This window comes from Bos indicus x Bos taurus, chromosome 9 (genome assembly GCF_003369695.1).
Source record: "Bos indicus x Bos taurus breed Angus x Brahman F1 hybrid chromosome 9, Bos_hybrid_MaternalHap_v2.0, whole genome shotgun sequence".
NCBI lineage: Eukaryota > Metazoa > Chordata > Mammalia > Artiodactyla > Bovidae > Bos > Bos indicus x Bos taurus.
Genome location: NC_040084.1, coordinates 87300100 through 87319253, shown reverse-complemented (window position 1 = coordinate 87319253; position 19154 = coordinate 87300100). Strand labels below are relative to the sequence as shown.

The 19154-nt window shown below is 49.3% G+C and overlaps 1 protein-coding gene and 1 pseudogene across 3 annotated transcripts in view; both read right to left on the bottom strand.

Annotated features, from left to right (window-relative positions):
• Positions 1-886: 886 nt before the first annotated feature.
• The window catches only part of LOC113898549 (UL16-binding protein 3-like), a 128718-nt gene continuing 110450 nt past the window's right edge, over positions 887-19154 (bottom strand). Inside the window, exons 1-4 of one of the 3 annotated variants that reach the window (XM_027551818.1) lie at positions 11343-11561; positions 2467-2730; positions 1954-2235; positions 887-1350 (exon numbers count right to left, since the gene is read on the bottom strand). In XM_027551818.1, the coding sequence (XP_027407619.1) occupies positions 1211-1350; positions 1954-2235; positions 2467-2730; positions 11343-11415 (759 nt within the window). In that variant the 5' untranslated portion in view covers positions 11416-11561 and the 3' untranslated portion in view covers positions 887-1210. Of the gene's footprint in view, positions 1351-1953; positions 2236-2466; positions 2731-11342; positions 11562-19154 lie in introns of those variants that run through there. The other 2 variants (XM_027551819.1, XM_027551817.1) reach the window with 2 other exon arrangements.
• On the bottom strand, positions 8318-10099 carry LOC113898545 (annotated as a pseudogene).

Sequence of the window (19154 nt, the reverse complement as noted above, 5' to 3'; positions counted from 1 at the left end):
CACCTGTCACGCTTCCTGGGAGCACCGTCGCCTGCAGAAAAGAAAGAGGCCTTGGTCCAGGAGGCTGAGGAACTCCTGTCACTTTCCTGGGGCTGCCCCTACCCAGGCCCCCTCCAGCCCCGCCCTCACTGAGGGGCTCCTATGTCCTCCACCCCCACCTCCACCCCAGGCCCAGCAGCTTCTTGTCATCTCCTTTTTCCTTCCTGCATCACAGAGTCACCCCAGGCTCTGACACCGCCTGCTTAGGCTCGGGACTGGAGCCAGTGAGGAATCAATTGGCTCCCTTTACTCAGGTCTGGATCCTCCCTGAATGGGGCCTAAAGGACCAGGGAGCAGGTCCCTGGAGGAGGGGCTTTGCTTCCTGACAGGCTTGGGGGGCTGCAGGCAAACCTCCTTCCTTTGCTCCCCTCCAGTCTCTGAGCCAGCAGCACACAGAGCTCTCAGGACCAGGTTCCCTGCCCCCATCTCTTCCTGGTCCCCCCAGCTGGGCGCCTCCACCCCGGCTCAGGCCCACCCATCCCCAGGCACCTCTGCTCAAGGCAGGGCCGCTCAGTGATAGAGGCTCTGGGTACCCAGGAGGCTGGTGACGTGCAGGCCACACTGAGTCAGAACTGCTGCTGCTCCAGGAGCACAGGCCTGGCCTCAGCCCTTCCCACAGTCTCTGCTGTGGGGCTCCGGCCTTGCCTGCTTGACCCAGGCCACTTCCTGTGAGAAGAAGCCTTTGGAGTTGGGTCTGCAAAGGCCTTCCTGCCCCTTCCTCCTGGGATGAGAGCCCGGCCCCTCTCATCTTGGCCTCTGGGTGGGTCCCCTCCCCGCTGACACATCATGTGGAGCCCCCATGCTGCTCTCAGCCCCCGTGAGTCCTGCCCTCGCCCTGAGTGCCTGCTGTTCTCACACCACCTACCAGGGGCCCTGCCAGCCAGCAGTCTGTGCTCAGTCAGGGGACGTGGCTGAACCCTTTAAGCATCAATAGGCCCTCGGCCTTCCCGTGCCCCAGCCACCCCTCACTTCCCATTGGCATCTGACATGAGGACCTTTCAGGACTGAGGCCTGATCTTGCCCGAATTCTGCTCTCAGGTGATAAGGGGTCTTCTTCACTGGCTCATTTCCAGGATGAGGAGGTTCAGTGAGGGGCAGGGGTTGGCTGGGATTCACCTTCCCTGGCCTCACACCAGGCCCTGTGCCCCTGCCTTCCCTCTGAATTCTGCCCTCAGTACCTGTTCTTGTAATGGATACAGGCTAAAACGATGATTATGACTAAACCGGTGAGAACCCCGGTGGCGATACAGGCGATGTAACTGCTGTCTGGGGCCATGGGCTGCATTGTAGAGGGTCCCGTGGTCGGTGATGCTGCAAGGAGAGTAAGAGTGAAGCCCTGGTCCAGACCCCAAGCTCGGCAGATGCCTGTTCGCCCCCCTGACCCAGGTACCCCTACTGTGCAGAGAGTTTACACACATCACATGGAGGCCCCTGTGATAGGTCCTCAGGCGAGATGGGGGGAAGGGAGGAGCCCAGTCCTCATGGGGCTCTGACAGCTAATGGGGGAGCAAGGTTTCCAACACAGCCACTCAGTCCTGCTGTGACATCAGAGACGGTGACCTGAGGATGGAGTCCTCAGGAGCTGACAGCAGAGGTGGTATTAACAGTTTTCCAGAAGTAGGATTGGTGACATCTAAAAGAAGATTCTGGAAAGAGGGAATAGGAAGAAGGAGATTGGGATCACAGAGATGCTCTCATGTTTAGGATCCGTGGGAATCCATGTTCACTCGTCCAAAGGCCTGTGCTGTGAGGAGAGACGTCAGGAGCTGGAAGAGGAAGGAGGATGACAGAGCATCCCTGGGCCATTGTTCTCCCAGGACAGCTCACCTCTGACAGATCATTTTCACACACACAGAGGGGTGGGTCCATGTCACCATGAGAGAACTACCACTTTCTCCTACTCTTCTCACTTACCCGCGGTCTTCAACATTTTCTCCCAGCTCAGCAAGAAATCCTGATACCAGTGCTGGCAGTCTCCCATGGAGACCTTCTTGAAGAACTCCGTCACAGCTCTGTCATTCTCCCACTTCTCTTTCATCCGCCTCCCTTTAGAATGAACCATTGTCCAGTGTCCATTCTCCAAATCAAAGAGGAGGCACAGTTGTCCATTGAAGCCAAACTCCCAGGATGCACTGGTGTGTCCGTTGTCTTCTCGCCAGCATGTCATCCTGGCCTGCAGGGTCAGAGGGCCTGACCCTACCGAGGAAAAGAAAGAGCTCAGCCTCTGGGCTTGACAGATTCTTTGCCCAACCTGGGTCCACCTCCCCTGGGCCCAGCTAATCTGGCCCTGGTCTCTCCTGCAACAGCTGCTCTTTACATTGGACTACTAGGGAAGGACAATATCCTTTTTTTTTTTTTTAACCCAAAAACAGTGGATGCAGCTAAGCCCCTAGTCTACTCCTCCTGCATTTGGACTTTCTAACTCACCTTTGTCTATGTGTTTCTCTGGTGTAACATCAGGCATCTGCTCCTTGAGCAAGTCTCCAATGTCTCTGAGTGTGTCAGTCTGTGTTTCCCAAGCGTTCATACTTTTCACTTCCTCTCCCAGTGGACTCATGTACTTGATCTTAGCTCTACCACAGTCATAGGAGAGAAAGACCTTTTGATCAACTTCTCCTTGAACCTCACACCACGGCTGACCATCTCTGGGCCGAGGATCGATGGTGACATTATAGGAAAGAGAATGAGCGTCTGTGAAGGCAAAACACAGTGAGGGTGAGGTTGGGGAAAAAGACCCTGAGGCCCCTTCCCCCATTTATGTGAGAGCAAAGTGCAGGGCTGGGCTGACAGAGCAATGACACCCCACAACACACACCACACAGCCAGTGCCCCTCCTCTCCTTGTGGAGAAGGAGGAGTCCCCTGCCTGGCAAATTTCACACATCCTGAGTGTGTCCCCTTGTCCACCAGGTCTGTTCCTAGCATCATAAGCTTTGCAGAGACATGCCAGGCTGCTATGCAGGAAAAGTCTAGATGACAGAGGACTGTCAGAATCTAACCCCGTGTCCTGTGAGAGATGGGGAGCCTGTGGGGATGCTCCTGAGGGAGCAGGATCACAGGGAGAGGGGCAAAGAGGGGACAGGTGAGCACAGAACCCCAAGTTGGAGAAGGGAGAGTTCACAACTAGGGGTCACAGGACTTAGCAAGGCCGGGGAGACACTGCTGATCTCCCATTAGGATGGGTCTTGGAAGCCTGGAGAAAGGCCTGGCCCACCTGGCAAGAAAGAGAAAGTCCAGAACTTCTGAGGCAGGTGGTAGAGGAGGGGATCAAAGGCTCAGGGAAGTGAATCTGCCAGGGCGGACACGGTATGAAAGGGCAGGAAAGTGTCCAGGCCACCAGGCACCATGGGAAAGCCTGATGGATTCTATGGAGCCAGAGAGGAAAGTGTGGATGAGAAGCATCTCCCATAGCTCAAAGATGACTTTTGTGGAAATCAAGGATAGTGGTAGGAGACCGTGTTCCTGTGGGCTTCCGGCAGGAACAGGGATGGAAAATGGGGAAAGATCAGATTCCAGGTGGAGTGTTGTATGTCAGGAGCAAAGTTGGTACAATGGTCAAAGTCATTAGTGAAAGTTGCTCAGTCATGTCTGACTCTTCTGACCCCCATGGACTATATACAGTCCATGGAATTCTCCAGGCCAGAATACTGCAGTGGGTAGCCTTTCCCTTCTCCAGAAGATCTTCCAGACCCAGGAATCGAACCCAGGTCTCCCGCACTGCAGGCAGATTCGTTACCAGCTGAGCCACAAGGGAAGCCCAAGGATACTGGAGTGGCTAGCCTATCCCTTCTCCAGCAGATCTTCCCGACCCAGGAATCAAACTGGGGTCTCCTGTGTTGCAGGTGGATTCTTTACCAACTGAGCTATCAGGGAAGCTGAAAGTGATTAGAGAGTCCCAATGCCAGCCAGGGCCTGACTGCAGAGAGTACAATGCTGGCTCATAGCACAGGGTGATCCTAGAGGCAGAGAGATGGTCAGTGAACCTGCATGCAAACTGCTTGATTGAGAGACAGAAAACAAGGAGAGACAAACACAAGACTGGATGATCAGTAGGCTGAAAGCAGCCATCCCTACCAAACATCCCTACCAAAATTTCCAGAAGCGAGCTACTTCTCAGAAGGCATCACCAGAGAAAGAAGCCACGTCCCAGTGAGGAGGGCCCTTTCATCACCACAGCAAGTGCAGAAGTCCTTCCATTCTCTCCCGATGAGCCACACGGTTATTTACTGGGGTACGTAAGTCCAATACTTTGGCCACCTGATGTGAAGAACTGAGTCACTGGAAAAGACCCTGATGCTGGGAAAGATTGAAGATCAGAGGAGAGGGGATGACAGAGGATGGGACAGTTGGATGCCATCACTAATGCGATATACATGAGTTAGAGTAAGCTCTGGGAGTTGGTAATGGACAGGGAAGCCTGGCGTGCTGCAGTCCATGGGGTGGCAAAGAGTCAGACACAACTGACTGACTGAACTGAACTGGAAGTGCAGAAGGAGAAACTACTCCCACACTCATATGGGACCCAGTGTGTTACTAACACCATGCACAGGAACGGTAGCATGGTCATGGCCCCCGTCCTGTGAAGTGATGCTCCAAGGACCAGGCAATTAATAGACACCTGTGCCCGGTCCTGCTGACAGTGGTTATCTCTGGGTCCACAGATCCACTCAGTGTCCATTGCACACGTCCTGGACTTCTGACATGAATGCACAGTCTGTGTTGTTAGTAAACTGCCATGGGTGAGGTACCAGAGTCGTGGATTCCACATTCATTCTTCTCACCCTGACTCCCCATCCCCCGATAGTACATGGAGACAGTATCACTCCTGGAGGAAATAATGAAAACGAGTACCAACCTACAATCTCCCTAGGCCTGCAGAGCTGTGGTCCCTATCTTATCTCCACTGAATTACCACTGAGGTCCTAGGTTCCCTCTAATGGTACATATGACACATTTCAGGCTTCACAGACCCTAGGTCTCTGCTGCAACTCCTGTCCTGGCACAAAGGCAGTCACAATTGATGAATGATGAGTGTGGCTGGACCTGCTTCTTGGGCAGATGACCCAACAGAACTGGTGACATCATAGCTTCCTGTGTTCAGAAAGGTGCTACATGCTGTATGTGGCATTTTACTTGGAGGCTCACAACACAGACTCCTGGTGTCCTGAAGAAAGGACATACCACTTGCAGTGAGAAAGCCCATACCATTCAGTGTGGCTCCTGGTATGGTCCTGGGGCCTGGCAGAGACGAGGCCTCTGGTCATGGAATGTCAGAGTTGCCCATCATGATCTGGGTTCACCAACCCCAACCATTAGTTCAGATAGGCCAGCCATCATAGGATAGAAGTGATTATGTGGCTTGGCATAACCAGGGCCACAGGGAATAAATAAGATGTGCCAGCAGGTGACCTAGGCCTGACACCAGAGTTGATACAGGTGTGCTCACACCTGTGGCTTCATGCAGTGTCCCCTATGGCTCCTTGAACCAAGGAAGCCAGACTACAGCAGAGGTGGCGCATTAGCCCATAACAGCCAGATCCACACTCCTATCACAGTCCCACCACCAGAAGCTACAAGGCAGGACACGGTAAGTTTCTGGTTCATAAACAGACAACTGAGGCAGCTCTTGGATGCTTCTCTACGGAATGGGTCACTCATTCCTGGGGTGGACAAGTGGACAAGTGTGGTTCTCAGTTGATTTACACATTATATTTGGCTCCTGCTGCTCCACAAATGGGGAAGCTCCTTTTGCACCCAGAGACAGATACCAAATGGCCTAAAGAGACCTCGAGATTTACTTTCTTCTGCAGAAAAAAATCTGTCAACTCCTACCTTAATCAATAACCATTATAGGCTGCTGCTGTCCCAATTCCTAGACACTATGAATGTGGGGCCAAAGGGTAGAAGTGGGGATGCCCAGCCTCACCCTCGAGCCCTGTGTCATACTCTGGGAAACCCTGTTCCTGTCCCTCCTAAGTTAGGTCCTGGGGGTCTGGTCGGGGGGTTTTGCTGGGTGAGTTATCAGACAAAGGGATAAGATGCCAGTTGAGAGAGGGCATATTTAGATTCTCTTCAAGAGATAGGAAGCTGTTGGAGGCCCTGGGCTTCTTGGGACCATGGAAAAGTGGGTAATAAATGGTCCTGTAACCAAAAGGGCTCTAGGGGGCCTTAGTGGGAAAGACCTGCCCCCCCCCCCCCCCCCCCCCCGCATGGTCTCTGTCTGCCTCTTGTTTGTAGAAAAGTTTCAGTCAGCCAGGCCTCCTGTGAGTCTCACAACAGTGGTTTAACAGTTAAGGATTAGAACATGTGAAGATGGAGAAACAAATACTCCTTGTGCTGGGAAACTGGTAACAATTTAGACTGTGACCAGCCACATAGCAGTGTCATGAAATTATCAGTTCCCTGAAAGATAACAAAGAGCTGACACAAGCCTCAAGTTGTTTCTACAGGAAGCAGACACCCAGCACAGAAAAACTGCTGGCTGCAAGCACACAGACCCCCAGACTGGTTGAAACCATAATTTGGTGGTGCGCAAACGCTCGCCTTGTGCCAACCACCCTGACTGTGCTCAAGACGCTGATGCGCCCCACAGCCGCCACCTCTGCCCCCTTTCTAACCTGGAAACTTGGAGGCAGTCTGAGGACATTAGGTCACTATTTCCCAGGGCTCCTGAACAAACCAGCTTCTCCTTTTCCACCACTTGTTACCTTCACCAGTGGTAGGATCTGGGTCATAACCAGCTTCAATTAGTAACAGCCTGAGCTGTCTGGGAGGAGCTTTGACTCCAGGGAGGTGCTGATCAATGGCTAGGCATTGAGAGCCTTCCTTGCGATGCATATGTAATTTTTCTTTTTTTTTTTTTTACCCAACACAACTCAGGCACCCATTCTGTGCATTGCACTGTTCTACGTGTGGTAAAAGGTATTCTTAACCTTAAAACATGATTGCCCCTTCTGGAATTGTGTTATCTCCTTTTCCAGAAAGTAAAAATAAATAAAATCACCATTGTTTACTATTGACCTGCCCCAAATCCACTTCTGGCTCTGAGAAATGCTGCTGCTGTTGTTGCTGCTGAGTTGCTTCAGTCGTGTCCAACTCTGTGCGACCCCATAGATGGCAGCCCACCAGGCTCCCCCGTCCCTGGGATTCTCCAGGCAAGAACACTGGAGTGGTTTGCCATGTCCTTCTCCAATGCATGAAAGTGAAAGTGAAGTCTCCCAGTCGTGTCCGACTCTTAGCAACCCCATGGACTGCAGCCTACCAGGCTCCTCCGTCCATGGGATTTTCCAGGCAAGAGTACTGGAGTGGGGTGCCATATGCTAGGATCTGCCAAATTTAAGATGTTTCAGTGAATTCCCCTCCTACTTTCCCCAAAGTGAGAAGGCAGAACTCCTCTTTATTAAAAAAAAAATTAAAAAGGCAATTTTTCATGAAAGAGTAGTTTCTGTTTCTACTGTATTTTTCTCTTTTTTTCCTTTTATTTTTTAAGTTTTCTTCCTCCAACACTGCCTTTTCCTGTACAAGGCAACAGCATTTTTTCGTTTTTTTTTTCCTAAGTAAAAGTATTTTATCTTATAGACAAATAATTCCTGAGACTAGTAATAAATATTAAAAAAGAAGAAGAAGAAGAAAGAAACTTAAGGGTTTCCCTGGTGGCTCAGCAGGTAATGAATCCACCTGCAATGCAAGAGACCCCAGTTCAATTCCTGAGTCAGAAAGATCTGGAAAAGGGAGAGGCTACCCACTCCAGTATTCTTGAGCTTCCCTGGTGCCTTAGATGGTAAAGGCACCTGCAATGTGGAAGACCTGGGTTCGATCCCTGGGTTGGAAAGATCCCCTAGAGAAGGGAAAGGCTACCCACTCCAGTATTCAACCCTGGAGAATTCCACAGACTATATAGTCCACGGGGTCACAAAGAGTCGAACACGACAGAGCAACTAAGCCCAGCACATTCAAGGGTGAATCAACTACATTACTTTGATGAAGTAAAAACTAAAAAGCACTTGGCACTAAGCTAGTCCAAGTATTTGTGTTGAAACAATTTAAAAAACTATTTATTTTATAACACTGTTTAAAACTTTCTTGGTCAAAATATTTATACAAACATTTTCAGTAAACCTAATGAAAGTGTTATCTAGAAAATATTCCACATCATTAAGTCTGTCTTAGAAAGTTCAGATGCTATGGCATTCCAAAGGCACAGTGTTCTGGAAGACAATGCGCTTCTGCGGTGCTGGGTGATGTATGTGACTGTCTGGCTCCAACTGGGCCTCAGCAGGCACCGTCCCCCTGACGCTGGGGGACTGTGAGAGGACAGTCAGACACAGGCCCCCAGGGCTGCATGGAACCCTGTGAGACACTGGGCCAGCTGCTGGAACTGGGCTTCTCCTCCGAATCTAAGGCCCAGCACAAGCCATCACAGCAAATGGTCATCAGGACACTTGATAGGCTGGGCTATTTGATGACCTTCTTTCACATCTCTAAAGAGTCGACATCCGTGTAGGGTATTTGACCCAGAGCCATGAGCTCCTACACTATCACTCTGAAGGCCCACAAATCACTAGCACTGGAGAATTAAAAAACATTATTTTTTTAATATCTATCTTTTTTTGGCTGTATTGGGTCTTAGTTGTGGCACTTGGGATCTTTTTGCAGCATGAAGACTCTTAGTTGCAACATGCTGACTTCTTAGTTGTAGCATGTAGGATCCAGTTCCCCGACCAAGGATCGAACCGGGCCCCTTCACTGGGAGTGTGGAGTCTTAACGACTGAATCACCAGGGAAGTCTGGAGACCTCATTCTTAACCAGACGTTCATGAGCCATCCATCGATCCCACGTTTTCATTGTCCCTCAGACAGTGAGAGTCCATGGGGAACAAGACTCTGGAGAGGGGCTATCTGGACTCTTAACTTGAGGTTGTCATCAATGGCAGAGCTCCTAGCAGCCAGGTCTTTGTGGAGGACTTCTCTTCTGACCAGGTAATCCATTCCACAGGCAATCTGACCTTGTGGACCAAGTCCTGTTGAGAAGTTGCCTGAGGATTATTGGCCTCTACTAATTTGTGCTGGAGGCTCCCCTGGTGGCTCAGACAGTAAAGAATCTGCCTGCAATTCAGGTGACCCAAGTTTGATCCCTGGGTCGGAAAGATCACCTGGAGAAGGGAATGGCCACCCACTCCATTATTCTTGCCTGAAGAATTCCTCAGACAGAAGAGCTTGTTGGGCTACAGTCCATGGGGTGGCAAGAATCGGACAGGACTGACTGACTAATACACACACACACACACAATTTGCAATGCTCTGAAAACTATTTACGATTCTCCCAATTCATGTAAGGCAATATCACCAGGGGTTTTCTCTATCTTCTATACACACAAGGGAAATAGGAGGAAGATTTCTGTGATGAAGATCTCATAGCTTGCAATGTTCAGTGAGTATCATTGTCACCTGAATTTCAGAAGCTTAATCTCTGTTTTTATAAATGATTGCTGTTCTTTATTTGGATCTTTTTCATCTACATAAATCCCATGGAAAATACGCCCTAAACTACCTTCTTGGAGTACATCCTCTCCAAGGATAGAGTTATCCTCTCCTTGGATATTTCAATACCCTCCACCTTAGCTTTGGCCGCTAAAAGAGTGGCACTTCTCAAAACACTCCTCTACCCACCCACAAGGTAGGATAACGGGATGGAAGTACCATTGTTGGGTGTGTCTCCTCTCAGATACTGAGTCATCTGGGACATGGCTGAGACAACCCTCGGGGTCTACTGGACACTGATGCTGTCTTCCAGTTCAATTCTTGTCACACTATGAAGGTGCAAAACAGCTAATATTATTACTACAAGAAATATAACTGCACGGCAAACCCCTGCGCTGATATAAAACACGCGGGTAGAAGAAGCTGGAGCTGCATGAACAGGATCATAAATAGTTCTGCTTTTTTGTAACACATTTTCCTTCTTTTCACATTTTGAAGAAGGGAAGTTTTTGAAGAATTTACTGTCAAGTTGAGCTGCATTTAGTATCATAACCTCATCATCTACTTTGCAGAAAAGGAAAGCTAGAGCCAAATCACTGATATAGTGCGTGGATATCCCCCTACCCCGTGCCTCTCGCACGCCCCACCACCACCAAGCAGAAATGCTGACCTGGGGCAGGTCCACGAAACTGTCTACCTGGAAACCTGCTTATATTCAACTTGGACTCTGCAGGCCAAGTGAAAGGCAGGACATCTGTTTCGCTGGATACGAATAGGTTAAAGGATAGGCGTAGTGTCCAACAAGATCACTTCTCTAATAAAAAAAGTTCTGCATCTAGACCAATGAGTCAGCGCACCTGGTCCCTGATCAGGAAGAGGCTCACACCCGCTCCGGGATTGGGGAAGGAACCGCGCCGCGGAGCCCGGGGATCACGGGTGGGGCCGCGCAGCGGAGCCTAGGGGTCGGAGGTGCAGCCTTGCAGCGGAGCCCGGGGTTCGGAGAAGAGCCGAACCACGGAGTCTCGGGAATCCGGGAGGAGCCGCGCCGCGGAGCCCCGGGATGGCAAGTGAAGACGCACCGCGGAGTCTCGGGGATCTGAGAGGAGCCGCGCCGCGAAGCCCCGGGATCGCGGGTAGAGCCGCACCGCGGAGTCTCGGGGATCGAGGATGCAGCCGCGCCGTGGAGCCCAGGGATCGGGGAGGAGCCGCGCCGCGGAGCCCAGGGGCCGGGAGTGGAGCCAGCAGCTGCGGCTCGGACAGGAGCAACTCAAGCACGTTTCACCCGGGAGCGCGCCGCCGCCGCCGCCGCCTGGGCGCCCGGGTCTGCTCTGCGTTTATAACTTACCGCCGGGAAAGAGCGCTGTCCTTCAAGGGCCGGGAGATGGAGGGACCAGAAGGGTCTCTGTTGCACAGGTCGGGGCGGGAGGGTGTGCTTTTCGGGGTGGGTCTGGGTCCCTTCTCCCCGGGAAGGCCGACTGGTCCCAAACGGCCCTGCTCCAGGGCTCCCACTTCCCAGGGGCGGGCTGCACCCTTGGGGGGTTTCGGCCGCATTTCCTGCCGCGCCCCAACCCCCTCTTTTCCCAGCGTCACCTTCCAAACTCCCGGCATTACTACTACACCAAAGGTACCCCTGTTCTGGCCCAGAGAGTCGGCAAGAAGCCGGGAGGAGCCACCGAGGAGCCAAGGGACCGAGGGAAGGGAAAGAGGAGGGGGCGGCGGCGACACGCTGCAAGAAGTTTCGCGAAGCCCCACGGACACCACCCCTATCCCCTTTCCCCCATCCAACCTCCTCGCGTTCCCCAGCAGGTTCATCCCCGAACTCACCGCTGGACGTCCCGCTGAACAACACAATCAGAAGCAAAACGAGGAAGTCAAGACTGCTCTTGGAGCCACCCATTTCTCCCTTTGCCACCTGGATCCCAATTTTGCAGGAGTGCGAGGCTGCCGAGTCAGAACCCGCGATCCTCTCCCGCTAGCCCACAGCTGTGGCCTGGACCTCCGCCTCTGCTCTGACTGCCTGGGCGGCCCCTCTGCCGGAAGGCCCCGCGCAGGTTACCACGAGGAGGCTCCTCCCCGGACTCTGGGTGGGGGTGGGGGGGCCGGGGTGGGGAACTCCTGCCAGCTCCCTCACTCAAACCCCTGCCTTCCTGTAAAGCAGCCTACCCGCCTTTTACACTGGGCGCCCACGTGCTCTGGTTACAGGCGACCGCAACGCTCTTGTTCCTTCAATTCAGTTCAGTTCAGTTCAGTCGCTAACTCGTGTCCGACTCTTTGCGACCCCATGGACTGCAGCACGCCAGGCCTCCCTGTCCATCACCAACTCCTGCAGGTTACTCAAACTCATGTCCACTGAGTCGGTGATGCCATGCAAGCATCTCATCCTCTGTTGTCCCGTCTCCTCCCGCCTTCAATCTTTCCCAGCATCAGGGTCTTTTCCAGTGAGTCAGTTCTTTGCATCAGGTGGCCAAAGGATTGAAGTTTCAGCTTCAGCATCAGTCCTTCCAACGAATATTCAGTACTGATTTCCTCTAGGATGGACTGGTTGGATCTCCTTGCAGTCCAAGAGTCTTCTCCAACACCACAGTTTAAAAGCATCAATTCTTCCGTGCTCAGCTTTCTTTACAGTTCAACTCTCACATCCATACATGACTATTGGAAAAAACATAGCTTTGACTAGACGGACCTTTGTTGGCAAAGTAATGTCTCTGCTTTTTAATATGCTGTCTAGGTAGGTTGTAACTTTTCTTCCAAGGAGCAAGCGTTTTTTAATTACATGGCTGCAGTCACCATATGCAATGATTTTGGAGCCCAAGAATATAAAGTCTCTATCTGTTTCCTTGTTTCCCCATCCATTTGCCATGAAGTGATGGGGCCAGATGCCAAAATCTTCGTTTTCTGAATGTTGAACTTTAAGCCAATTTTTTCACTCTCCTCTTTCACTTTCATCAAGAGGCTCTTTAGTTCTTCTTCACTTTCTGCCATAAGGGTGGTGTCATCTGCATATCTGAGGTTATTGATATTTCTCCCAGCAATCTTGATTCCAGTTTGTGCTTCCTCCAGCCCAGCGTTTCTGATGATGTACTCTGCATATAAGTTAAATAAGCAGGGTGATAATATATAGCCTTGATGAACTCCTTTCCCAATTTGGAACCACTCTGTTGTTCCATGTCCAGTTCTAACTGTTGCTTCCTGACTTCCATACAGATTTCTCAAGAGGCAGGTCAGGTGGTCTGGTATTCCCACTTCTTAAAGAATTTTCCACAGTTTGTTGTGAGCCATACAGTCAAAGGCTTTGGTGTAGTCAATAAAGTAGAAGTAGATGTTTTTCTGGAACTCTCTTGTTTTTTCGATGACCCTTCTTCCTTACCTTGTTCCTTAGCAGATCAGGGCACTCAGGCCAGTCATCGGAGTTGGGAGGAGACAAGGGACAAAAGAAAATACCTCTTCAGGCCACTGGGTCAGGTCAGTCAGTGGACAAGCTTGTCCCTAAATATCTGAATGGTCAGGGCATCAGTTGTAGTGAAGAAATCCCACCAGAGTCACCATCTGTTACAGAAAGGGGGACTCCTTGAGGGTGTGAGAGTGCGCTTTTGTCTAACACTGGGAAATGAATTGTTCCATACTGACAAAGCAAGAGGCTTTTTTTGGGAAGGGGCTACAGGGCAGAGAGCAGCAGGGTAAGGGAACCCAGGAGAACTGCTCTGCCACATAGTTTGTAGTCTCAGTTTCTTTGGTGATATAGTTAGTTTCTGGGTCATCTCTGGCCAATCATTCTGACTCAGGTTCGTCCCTGGTGACAGAAATGTGTTCTGGTGAGCTTTATTGATATTTCTGAGGGTTTATTTATATAGTGCTTACTTTCCCTTAACCCAATTAAATCCAGCTCAGCTACAAATTCATTTCCATGTAAAGACAGAAGCAGAAATCTCCTTGTTTTACTGCTTCGGTTTTAAAAATGCTATTTTTCCTCCTCACTCTGGGAGACAACAGATGGATCAGATGGTTCCTGAGAATCCAAGTGAAAGACTTACATTTTGGAAGGGAGAAATGCAAGTTCCCTTTTTTGTTTGTTTTGTTTTTAAAGTCTTCCAAAAGGATTGTGAACAGTGACTGAAGCCATGAAATTAAAAGATGCTTGCTCCTTGGAAGAAAAGCTATGACACACCTAGACAGCATACTAAAAAGCAGAGATATCACTTTGCCAACAAAGGTCCCTATAGTCAAAGCTATGGTTTTTTCAGTAGTCATGTATGGACGTGAGAGTTGGACCATAAGAAGGCTGAACACTGAAGAATTGATGCTTTTGAGCTGTGGTGTTGCAGAAGACTCTTGAGAGTCCCTTGGACAGCAAGGAAATCAAACCAGTCAATCCTAAAGGAAATCAGTCCTGAATATTCATTGGAAGGACTGATGCTGAAGTTGAAGCTCCAATACTTTGGCCACCTGATGTGAAGAGATGACTCATTGGAAAAGACCTGGGAAAGATGCTGGAAAGATTGAAGGCAGGAGGAGAAGGGGATGACAGGGGACCAGATGGTTGGATGGCATCACTGACTCAATCGACATGAGTGTGAGCAAGCTCCAGGAGATGGTGAAGGACAAGGAAGCCTGGTTCTTGCAGTCCATGGGGTCGCAAAGAGTCAGACATGACTGAGTGACTGAACAACAAGTAACCCATGCCCACAATTGTACCAGAGATTTGCAGGAGCAATTGGACAGAGAAAAGTACATAAAACAAAAATGCTTTTAAATTCACTGACTGAGAGAACCTACCAATGACAGAAAATTAACAAACAAGAAACAAAGAGAGGGTCTTACTGGGAAGTGGCCTCTGGGGCACTTTGTCCAGCCCAGCCCAGCTCTTCTCTCAAGGGGGCCAGTGGGAACCTCAAGCCTGAAGTGGGGACACAAAACAAACAAGTGGTGGTGAAAAAGGTGACCCAACAGGGAGTCTCTTGGATGTAAAAGGACAGGAGTGTAGATATGAGGACCAAGGGAGAGCAAAAGGGAGGAGGGACAGAAAAGACTGAAAAACGGAAAGGGAGTCATTGTCTTTTCAACCCCTGCACCTGCGGGTGTCTATTTATTCAGGCACCAACCTGCAGGCTTCCAGAAAGGGCCAGTGAGGGAAGGAGCACCCTGTCCACTGCCCACTGGGGTGATCAAGCCCAGAAACCAGCCCCTTGTACATCGGCTGTGGGCCTGCAGCCCAGAGGTGGGATTCTCACCCATGCATAAACCAGCATATAGAAATCTGCCACTTCACTGAGTTCCCAACGGGACTTCTCTTGACGGCAGGAAAATAGAAGTGAGAATATTGGTATGATCAGACATCCAGCCACTACCTAATAAGAGGTTTGAACCTCTATCATTCTCACAAATCTCCTATGAGGCAGAACCTGCTGGACCAAGACCTGCAGGGTATGAGGTGGGTCTCTCCCACCACCTTGTCACCCATCAAAGTGAGCCATTGACAGCCAGAGGGAGCTTTGTCTCCTAAGTTGAGAGGAGTGAGGCTGTCCTTGCCAAGGTCCACTCTGTCAGAAGGATAAGACAGAGAGAGGAGAAGACAGAGAGAGGAGAAGTGGAGATAATAGATGAGGGAAAGGGACAAAGGGTGAGGGGGAGCTCGATGCCTGAATGAGGGCCCTGAGGCCCCCAGGGGCCAGGAAGGCAGACCAACCAAACTGGTGACTCTGAGCCAAGGTTCAGGCGGCCACTTGTCACCACAGAGCAGTTGCACCCCGAGGTCACAGAGATGCCCAGATGCTCTGGCAGAAAGGGGAAAATAGCCCTTCATGGTTGCCACAGAGTATGTTAGCGACCAGGCTTCTTGGCCTCCTTAATCAATCAGTTCATTCAGTTCAGTTCATTCAGTCGTGTCCAACTCTTTGTGACCCCATGGACTGCAGCACCCACTCCCAGTGTTTACTCAAACTCATGCCCATTGAGTCAGTGATGCCACAGGGGCAGGGGCTCTGGGTTCGGCAGACTTGGGTATGCTTGGTGCTGCAGACATGGGTATTGCATAAGTCCTCTTGGTGGAGGTTGCCATTAACCCCACCAAGACCTGCCAGAACATACACAGGACTGGGGAAATAGACTCTTGAAGGGCACGAACAGAACCCTAATGGATAGAAGTGGATAAAAGGCCAGGTAAGAAATTTAGGTGAGGCTTCACTGGGACACGTGCTGCAGTGTGAGGGCGCAAGCACAAGCCACAGGTTTCTTTGCTCATTCCCTTTGGGGGGAGGGCGGTGGGGGAGGCAGGCTGGTCCCTTATATGGGTGAGGGTAGGGGCAGGTCAAGGCTTAGGACCTGAGGGATGGCTTAGGTGGTCTGCCCACCGTCGTGGCAGTGCCCTGTGCAGGGATCATACCCCGCACCCTGCTTTTCCAGTTGGGTTTTTTACCTTTTCATTCACAATTAAGCCCAACTTGGCATGCATGCAGTTATTTTCAGTCCCTCATAATTGCTTTGTATTTTGTTGCTGGAGGAGATCACTGTCCAGGTGCAAGCACTAGAGCGAAGGTCTACAGATCCTAGGTTTCAAGTCCCAGCAGATCTCACTTGCGCTGTTGGACATGCTTCTCATCCACGCTTTCCTCTCAGGCTCAATGGAGTCCATCAGGCTTTCCCATGGAGCTGGTGGATTGCACACTTTCCTGCCCTTTCATACCGTGTCCGCCCTGGCAGATTCACTTCTCTGAGCCTTGGATCCCCTCCTCTACCACCTGCCTTGGAAGTTCTGGACTTTCTCTTTCATGCCAGGTGGGCCAGGCCTTTCTCCAGGCTTCCAAGACCCATCCTAGTGGAAGATCAGCAGCATCTCCCTGGCCTTGCTAAGTCCTGTGACCCCTAATTGTGAGCTCTCCCTTCTCCAGCTTTGAGGCTGTGCTCATCCTGCCCCACTGTGATCCTGCTTCCTCAGGAGCAGCCCCCAAAGGCTCCCCATCTCTCCTCAGGACACTCGGAGACATTCTCACAGTCCTCTGTGTTTAGGCCTCTCCTTCTGAGCTGGCCTGGAGCCTCTGGAAAAAATTGTGTCAGTTCATGCTAGGTGTAGAGCTTTTGAATAGAGTGGAGACAGGCATATCCAGGGCCGTGTGGTTTTTTTGCCTGATCAAGGCTTCCTCCTCTTCCTCAGCCAGTACCTGGGGTGTGTTTGGGGTGGTGGGGCAGGCGGGGCCGTCCTGCTCTGTCAGCCCGGCCCTGCAGCCTTACTTCCGCTCTCACATAACTGGGGGAGGAGCCTATGGGTCTTTTTCTCCCAACCTCACCCTCACTGTGTTTTGCCTTCACACATGCTCACTCTCTTTCCTATAATTTGACCATCAATCCTCAGCCCAGACCTGGACAGCCATGGTGTGAGGTTCAAGGCCAGGTGGACGGAGAGGTTTTTCTCTCCTATGACTGTGGTCTTGCTAACTTCACATTCACGAGTCCCCTGGGAGAATTCTGGAGCTGAGGTCCCTATCATTTTCTGAAAATTAGAGGGGAGCCTGGTTGATATATCCCCTAAAAATGTATTGGAGATGATCATTCTGAACAGGACTAACACTAACAACAACAACCAAAAGGGATGGTAATGAAAGGCTGTCTTGATTCCTGATGTCTATTTTTATCTTTTGTTCTTTCTTCATTTCCATCCATGGACCAGAGCTCTTCAGTTTGTACTGTTTATGCAGTTGGGGAGGCTCCCTTTAGTGACCATTTGTCTCTTACTGAGATAAAAGGTAAATATAAAATATGTTTATAATATCCGTATTATAAGTATATATTTATATATAAATATATATGTATATACATTAAAATGGTGGATCGGGGGCTTCCCTGGTGGCCCAGTGGTAAAGACTCCATGCTTAGACTGCTAGGGGTAGGGGTTTGATCCCTGGTTAAGGAACAAGATCCTACATGCCTCATGGCACAGCCAAAAAATTAAAATGATGCATCTCAATTTCTATCTGGGGAAACTAAATTTTAAACCTTAACCTTTTTTTTTAATTTTTTTTTTTAGTTTAACAAAAGGGATTTATTTCTGGTGCACACAATTTCTCCACTGTGAATGTACATGTGATTCTCTGTACGCAAGAAATGGAATTATGTTCAAGATAGTATAGACACAGCAAACAAGTTTCTTTTAAGTTACTAAAAACTGTATCTACTTAAATTAACATTCTAAAACTAAGTAAGTACTATTAATTTGAATAGTTAGTAGGTATAAGGGAAAAGGCATCATACTACAATAACAAAAACATAACATGCATTCCTCTTAATAGGAAAAAGACACTTTCAAGTATTTTTCTCATTTATACTTTTTAAACTGTGGGTACTAGAACCCCCACAAAAATGAGGTGCTGAATCCAGATACAGTAGCAGGCACCATGCAAAAGCTGTCCAGTTTTGCCAATCATCCAAAATCACAAGCTACAACATAGTCCTGGGATGGCAGGTCCCAACTCAGATGTGCAGAATCTGCCAAGTGGACAAAATAATGGTCTTTTCAACAGTATTTTCATGTAAAAAAATTGAGACACAACATTAGTTCAGTTAGACAGGTTACATTATGGTGTGAAGGAAGAATGCATTTTCTTAATAGTAGTCTTATTAGTTGAGAAAACAATTTATGCAATGCACATCTTGAATGTATATACACACATGTGTACATGTAAGTATAATATATTTAGAAAGCAGACACATGACATTTTTTTTTCATGCTTAGGACCTGGTGGTGTCAACAGGTCCACTCAAGTTACCTGGCTGTCTATCTTCTGCCTGACCCCTGAAACGACGCCTGCGGCTACGATTGCGTCGCTAGGGTTTTTTTTTTTCACTATCATCTGTAATTGCAAAGTTCACCATGAAACTATTCTGACAAAAACAATGCAAAAAAACAAAGCAAAAAAACTAAACTCTGTTGGAGAGGAAAGTTTTATTCCTGAATGATAAATAAGTCTAGAGTTTGTTTATCAAGAGTTAAAAACCCTCTTAATTTCTGGATGATAATTCCATCTGTTAATCTAGTAGGAATGTTTAAAACTACAAAACTGATTTCCGGTAAATAGCATGCATGTATTGTTTTATCTTTCCTGTTTAATTAAAAGGTTCTTTCCCCTTAATCTTTGAAGGCAAGAAATTTTTTTTGCTTTGTTTTTTGGCAAATCTTAACCTTTAAATATTAAAACTAAAAAAATTAATACAGTCCGTTAAAGAAACTGCAGCAGCATTCATTAAATTGGAAGTTCAAGGTGACATGAGGAAACAGAGTACAGATTCAAAGGCAGAAAAGACCATTAGTTCCTGAACTACATGATGAAGTATTTGGCAAATGTTGTATTGTCTTCAAGTTTGAAATGCATCAAAAAATAAGATACATTGATCTTATAAGATACAAACCCTCCAGCACCATGATCTTGGACTGCCTCCCTACACAACTGTAGAAAAACCTGTGTTTGTTGGGTAAGCCATCCAGTCTGTGGTCCTTTGTATGGCAGGACCAGCTGACTAGTACAGGCTCCTGTGCTGTGCTGGGCCTAGTTGCTCAGTCCCGTCTGACGCTTTGTGACTCCACGTACTATAGCCCTCCAGGCTCCTCTGCCCACAGGATTCTCCAGGCAAGAATACTGGAGTGAGTTG